The sequence below is a fragment of the Bacillus rossius genome, chromosome 6, assembly GCF_032445375.1.
Source record: "Bacillus rossius redtenbacheri isolate Brsri chromosome 6, Brsri_v3, whole genome shotgun sequence".
NCBI lineage: Eukaryota > Metazoa > Arthropoda > Insecta > Phasmatodea > Bacillidae > Bacillus > Bacillus rossius.
Window position 1 is genome coordinate 10023649 of NC_086334.1, and position 7689 is coordinate 10031337.

The 7689-nt window shown below is 36.7% G+C and overlaps 1 protein-coding gene across 1 annotated transcript; it reads right to left on the minus strand.

Moving 5' to 3' along the window:
• Positions 1-520: 520 nt before the first annotated feature.
• On the minus strand, positions 521-6830 carry LOC134532601 (uncharacterized). The gene is made up of 2 exons (XM_063369173.1): positions 6563-6830; positions 521-2219 (listed from the first exon to the last, which is right to left on the minus strand). The coding sequence occupies exon 2, from the start codon at positions 2199-2201 to the stop codon at positions 951-953; it is 1251 nt and encodes a 416-aa protein (XP_063225243.1). The 5' UTR covers positions 2202-2219; positions 6563-6830; the 3' UTR covers positions 521-950.
• Positions 6831-7689: the final 859 nt, after the last annotated feature.

Here is a 7689-nt window from a genome sequence, read left to right on the forward strand (position 1 = left end):
CATATCCGGGTTTTTGTAACTGAGTCTCGCAACTCTACAGTATTCCCGAAGCTTGTTTAGGTTCCTTACTACGTCTTTAATTCATCAGAAAGAACGAGGAATGTCAACACTTAACCATGATGATGTTGCCTAGTAAATCGTGGAGGGTCACCATATGAATCATTCACCAGGGACGTTTTATGTCTATAGCGCTTCATGAAGGTTTTACTGACAAGTAAGGTTGTACGGAATAGTTTACAAATGAGAAATAGTGATGATATTTTTGCCGTTGTTGTTCTGAAAACCTAATTTTTTGCATAGTTTTAGTAGTTGAGAAGTTTTAGACCATTTGTTTTTTGATAACAGGTGTAACCGAGTTAATTTCTGAAATAAAAGAGTAAATTGACATAAATAATAAATCGTTGGTCACGTGAAACAAGTTTTTTTCCCTGCTAGTATTCACGCAATTTTTATCTTAAAATAATAAGCGCTTATGTGATCCTGGTACTCCATTTCATAAATTCAAACTATAAACAATAGATAATCCTCAGAACAGATTTATTATTTGCTGTAGAACATTCAATTGGCATGAAAACGTAATGTCTGTGGCATCTAAGAGATACGTGTAATAAATAATATGAACACACAAAAAATCACTTCAAATTATTGCTTTGAAACGAAAACATGCCAATTAACGGAAATCGGCGGGGTTGTTAGACACTTCCTGGTTTTCCTTCTGCCCCAAGCCTCCCTGCAATGCACCAGGCTGGAACCCAAGAAGATGCTTCACTCATGCCGAGGGTTCGTGCTGCTTTTGACATTTGGGCATAGGTTGTGATGAACCATACATTTTTAAAATTTTCCTGTGGTTTCTGCAACTGCACTCTTTTAGTTTGATTGAATTATTCTTGTTATTTTGAAGTAGTGTGTAAATTACAAAAAATTAATGTTCGTCTTCACACTCGTTACTTTTAGAGCAACCCCTCTTTTTCGAACTTCAGCAATAGTTTCTGTAATATCGCCTTGAACTTAGCACCATTAAAGGATTTCATGAATACAGATTTTTGTCCTTTTGTTAAATCTTCTTCAGTAAGTTGTGAAAAGTCAGGAGCATCTTCACGCTCCGCCACGAATAAGTGCAGCAGGAAGCAGCTAACATGCAACGCATAGAACAACTTGTTCTTCATTTCTTCTTTCAGCCATTCAAGACTCAACCTTGTCTTGCAACCCAGAAGGTCAGAAACGCGACAAAACTCCGAGTGGTATTCTTCGACAAGTGCGTCGGTACCGTCAGCCCTGATTTGTGCGCTGGGGCTGCTGACCAAGAAGTAATGGAGATCTGCCGCTGGCGAACCGAAGTGTGACATCTGAAAGTCGACAAACTTTATACTCTCCACCCTTCCAGTGTCTTCCGAGTACTTGAACAGCATGTTGTTCGGCCAAAAATCACCGTGGTTTAGTACTGCAATCGCGGTGTTGTTGCGGTCTTTACATCGTTCTACATTCTCTGCTACCGTCAATCTGACCTCACGCAACTTGCTTCCAAACCTCTCGAATCCAGGCCAAGATTCTACGACTTGCGACAGTTCCTCGTATAGGTCAAAACACATTTTGTTCATATCCCTAACCCTCTCTTTAAGTTCCTTCGCTTCTGGCAACATGTCGAAAAGTGACGGATCATCTTCAGTCATCGCCATGGATATACAATGGAACCGAGCAAGAGCCTTGATCGCTATTTTGCAGTGATCAGTGTCAAGACCGACTTGTCTGTTCGCCATCTTGTACCCGCCTATTTTGAGATCTTCCATGACTAGCAGATGGTCTTCGCCTGTATCAAAAAATTCAGCGACGAATGTCTCACCATTAAGAATTGATGCAGCTATTCTGTTAATCTTTGGCAAAATTTCTTTATACATAGTTATTTCCTTCCGGAAAATTCCGTCTTCCTCTATAAACTTTTTCATCATCTCTCCTTTTGGAAATATTTTGAGAATGAATGAATTCTTCTGAAGCGGCATGTCGTCACTGGAAACCTCTATAAACAGTCTGAGAAGGCAGCTGAGATAATTATCTCCTACCGGAACAACATCTTGAACCTTTACCACTTTTACTTTTAAGTTATTATTGCTGTAGTTCTTGCGAATAACATTTTGAAGCAAGGTTTCATACAAATGGATGTCATCCACGTCTCCAGAGGCTGGTTGTTTGGTTTCTGACGTCATTGCTCACTCTTTTGTATCCTGAAATAAAACGTTAACCAGTTTTAGTCTTTAACAATAATATTTATAATATACTTATAAATATATTATGGATTATTTATGAACAGAACGATTCCTAAAGCATTCTCACCTTTCTCATTTGTATATTTTCCTATTTTTAACTTATGTGCTCTCAACGTGAGTATATTAACCAGTATGATTGCGTAGATGTATTTAATTAAAGAAACATTGTTGTTAAAAAAAATTCTCTAATTGAAAAAATACACAGTAAATGGGATGTTATTACTAGTGCAATCAAGAAGATGAATTAATTAAATGTTTTCCTCAAACATTGTATGGCCTATGAAGATTATATGTAGGAGATAAAACCACAAATATTTGGTTTGAATACCCATATAGCTCTTTTTTGTTTAGGACAATGGATATGTCACTATATACAAAACTCATTAGTGCTTTAGAATAGCTCTTATTTGAAAATGTTTTATTTGGTAAAATATTTTTTTTGCAAAATAATTTTATTTATGTGAAAGTGTTACCGGTTGATTAATACAAAGAATTTACTTATTACAATTTTTTTAATAGATATATTGAGTAACACAAATTTCTTGTACACTTAATTTAGCTGAGTATTCATTCTTCCTTTGTTTTAAACCCATGTGTTAATCATTAACAATAAGCAATCAATACAACTTAAAAGCCTAGACCTAATGTTAGCTAATCCTATTTTTTTCTAAACACCATTCTCTAAAAAAACATTTTGCAGATTGAACTCGGAAAATGTGATTAACTAAAGTTTTATACAATGAGCATTTAAAATGACATATACGACAATTTAAAACTTTTCCGAGAGTAAATTTATAACATTTTTATCAGAATCACCTGTATTTTTAAAGTCACCAAAGGAAATAAATAAAACCGTTAAATATTATAATTTAATAATGCTTTCGTACGTCATGGGGATTTATTTCTGCTACAGTTACACAAACAAATTTCACACAATTGAAATGCAAATGCAATTATTAATATATGAATTATTTGAAGCTCTGTTGAAAAATTTATTTTCCAAGAAATATTTTCAATTAGACAGAAATATCGAAGTGGTAGAGACAGCAGCATGAAATTCGTTAAGTAAAAGCAGTATCCTGTGATGTAATGTCAATTTTACAGCGATGAATGGTACTGTTTTAATCACATGTAAAGCACACACACCCTCTTCATCATCCAACCACACTGTGGCTTTTTTTCTTTGTTGTATTAATTATTTCGTGTTAATTTTAACATATTTTAATTTCCCTTGTTTTTTAAAAAAAATCTTAGGTTAGCGATTTTAATTTAATATATTTTAACTTTAGTATTTTATTTTACCGCTTTCCTTGCACTTTTGTTTACCTAAGGTTCGCTACAGCATCGGCAGGCGCTAAAAGATTTGTATTTTGTAATTTTAACTAGTGTGTAAGTTTGTAACTTTTTAAACAAGTTTTGGTAATATTTTTAAAACAGGTTTTGGTAATGTTTTTATTTTTTATAAATATCTGTGTGGGGCGCAGATCACTGTTTGATTATTTATTTTACGTGTGAGGCCTTTGATTCGAGTCTTCATCGTGTGGATGTGCGACACTATCGCCCGTGCGCAGCAGTGGCGAGAGAGAGAGAGAGAGAGAGAGACTGGAACTGAGAGTCGTGTCGCGCTGGCCGGGCTGTACACATCGGTCTCCACACACGGAACTTCGCGCGGCGCCATTAGAAACATTTTACTGAGCGTGCCTCTTGTTTAGTCCGCATGGATTTTGGAGCTCCGCGATGGTTCAGGACTTGTACGAGTGCACGAGAGTTTATGGTGCCAGCGCATCGGCCATTCGCGGGGTGGCGCGCGCATTTTCCGCCTGTGTACTGGCGATGCAATAGAGAGAGGGCCAAGTTGACTTCGCCATGACTCTGCTCGCGGGCATGCTGATCAAGGATCGTGAAGTGTGAGGGCGTAAGAAGAAGACGGATCATGCTGCGGTTGGTAAGTACGTTCCACACCACGCTGGCAACCCTGGACTACAAGTAAGTGGATCGCCGTTTAAAAACCTTGCGTCGCCGCTTTTTTTGCCCTTTCGAATTTTTGAATGCTCCGCCAGTGACGTTACCTGTGCCTGAACGAGAAGCCTAATATGTACATCAAGTTCTGTCCCTGCCCGAACACGCCCGAATATTCACCTTCGGCCAACCTCGCGATTTGTTTTATTTTTGCGCAGGAAAAATGAATTCAAATATTAAAAGTGGTCAGTTAGGTTAGCTACATTAAAAAACTTTAAAGGACTATGGATGGTTAGTTAGGTTAGTATAGCTACATTAAAATAAACAGAGAAATATAAATATATAAAATGAAACCCGAGGTTGGCTGAAGGTGAATATTCGGGCGTGTTCGGGCAGGGACAGAGCTTGATGTACATCTTAGGCTTCCCTGCCTGAACCTCCTCAACGTGAATCGTAGAACTGTCAGCATAGTGCAGGACTTTTAAGAATCTTGCGATTTTTTTTCGAGAAACTGTTTTTAATTTTCATTTGCTGGCCAGCTTAATGTGTAGAATTTAAACTGCAATTTGTGAGCATGTCTGCGCTCCAGGACTCTTTATTAACAAGACTTCGTTATATTTCATTATGAAATTAATTTTAATGTTAATTTCGCTTAGTTATTATGCTTTGTTCTTTTCTAAAATATTGGGGACCCCTTCCGCTTGAATTTTTAAGAGACTTTTTCAAAAATTGATTGAAGTTTTTTAATAAATTTTTTGAGTTATTTCAGACCACTTTTTCTCAGCTATATTTGATTCTAATCATTACTAAATTGCGACTATATTGTTACTATACACATATTGATGGTATGAATCTTATTTAGTCTGCTCCATTTTTCTTATTTAACTTTCCGAATTCTGGTGATGTTTCTTTTTTTTAAACACCTCTTGCCCTATAGATCCTTAAACTATCATAGCAAATCTTGAACATTTTTCTACCAATTTTTAAATCAATAACTGAGTTATGTCAACGCAGTGTGAGTACTTTCGGTTTGCTTTCGATCAATCATTAGTATGGCATCAGGTTACATTAAATAAATTAAACAATGAAGTCTAAAACCCATTTTCTCACGCACTAATACGTGTTTATTTACAAAAAAATTTTATATGATAATATGGCCTACAGCTGTGCACCCACGGCCTTAGGTTCATTAATTTTTTTATTTGAAACCTTTTATCATATCATGGATAAAATTGCCGTACGTAGATCAACACCCATGCCTTACCCGGGACAAGAACCCAGAACCCTTCGCACCGTAAGCCAGTGTGTATCCGACTACGCTACGGAGGTCGGCGTGTATATTTACACACAAAAGAGTTAAATAATGAAAATATTTTCATCGTAGGCAGTAGAGCAGTACTAACAAAAGATATTGCACCCTTCATATACAATGAGCAGTGCGAGAGAGTTATGCCTGTAGACTTCTGTAGCGAAGCACAGTACATCAGCTAGTTAAAAATATAAAACAACAATTAACATAAACAGCATGTAGTGTTTAAATCAGCACATGTGGGGTGGTGGTTTATTTACAACTCTTTAGGACTATAACATGTGTAAATATGTACAAGTGTTAAGTTTAGTACTGATATTAAATTTGTAAACTTATATGTTATGTCATTAACTCTGCTGATTGATGAAATTAAGTTTGTTTTATCGCCAAAAATGAGTCATATATTTGTAAAATACAACGACTATGGTAAAAGAGATTGAGGGTTTATCGTCCATTGTTTGATAAATTATCTTGGCTTTGAGGTAGACGCAATTCGGCTGAACCTCGAAGCAGAGATAGTTAACCAAAGGTTTTTTTCGCTTAGATTACAGAATTTTGCTCCTGCTACTATATTATTTAGCGAGATGACACTAATTAAAAGTTATATTTTGACAATTTTCAAGTAAATAACAAACAAAATTCTATAGAATATGTTCATTTTGTTGATGAAAAAATAAAATTAAAATCTGTACTATACAACGATTTAAATAGAAATAATCCATCTTAGTTTCAACCTTTTTAAGCCATAATAATTTTTTTCTTTTCATACATTGGCTTCAGTGAAGCAAAGTTTACCATTAATTGGAATTTCTTGTGTTAACAGTGACTGTCTGCTACTAAGGTTTTCCTTGTGAAGTATAGTATTTAACCGGTTTTTTTTAGGGGAGGGGGGAATGAGTACAAGTGTGATAATGCCGTTTATAGATACTATGTAACGGTCTCCTAAGTCGCTTAGTAGAATGATTTCTTTATACAGGATATGTGACCGTACATGATGCTTGTTAGTTCAGGTCGGCTGTATAGTGAGTCTCACCACAATATTTATCCTTGATGTCTCTTCCTGACGCGGTGATGCCTTCTTTAAGGGTTGCGTTGATGCCTTCTTTAAGGGTTGCGGTGATGACTTCGGTCAGTGTCACCTCCCGACACAATACACCCACCGCGGCAACCTCCCCCAGAGAGAGTTTGACGCAGACAGATACTGTCAGCGGCGATCAGGAGATAGTTCTCGTGGGGGTGATAAGAAGTGCGTGCGCGCAGACACCTTATCACACGAGCCTCGCGGACAAACCACAAAGTCACGATTACCCTAGGCGAAGATAAGCTCACACGTAAGATAAAGAGTTACTTTCTTGCAGAAATATACGCATTACGTAGTCATGACGGAGAATGCGCGACTCGTAGCTTACTCAACATCATCGTAAACTAATGTCACACACGGGGTTAAAGTGCGCGCACAGCAGTTCGGGAAATCCTACACCTTATTTATCTCCGCGAGCATCATTTTTTTTGACGTGACAACTTCTAATAAATAGATGAATGCCGGCAGCACGCACGAAAATGTGTCCCGTTACGCTCATTGTATGCTTGCGCCGCATCTATCTCTCTTCCACTCGATTGGAACAACCATCGATTTGAATTTTTCGAGACACATTAAACTTGAAACAATACCATTCATTTCCTACTTTTCCTATCATCGTTCTATCCTTAACATAATAACACAGATTGGATGAAGTTAAGTAGCAAACATGCATAAAAGTTATAGTTAGAATAATCTCTTCGTTAAAGTAATAAACATATTTGAATTAATGAGTGCAAATAAAAGTAAATTTATCAATTAAATTGTAGATTTCATTTCACTCCTCCTTTGTATCCATACAAAATAGTGATAAATCAATAAAAATGATTCAATTTTATTCATAAAAGTATGCAATCATTTCATCACTGTTTTGTTATGACGTTTTCACGTTAAACTATCGTCCGTAAACCGACTTTACAGACAAACAATTTTTTTTCCAAACTCTTCATATGAAAATAAACCTATACCAAATAGCTGCACGAGTGGTTTTGATGAAGTATTATTACGAACGCGAGAGACCAGACCGCGATGCCAGGTTCGCAGCTGGCTGGCGGCCCTGCACTGCCACGTGCGGCCCGCTG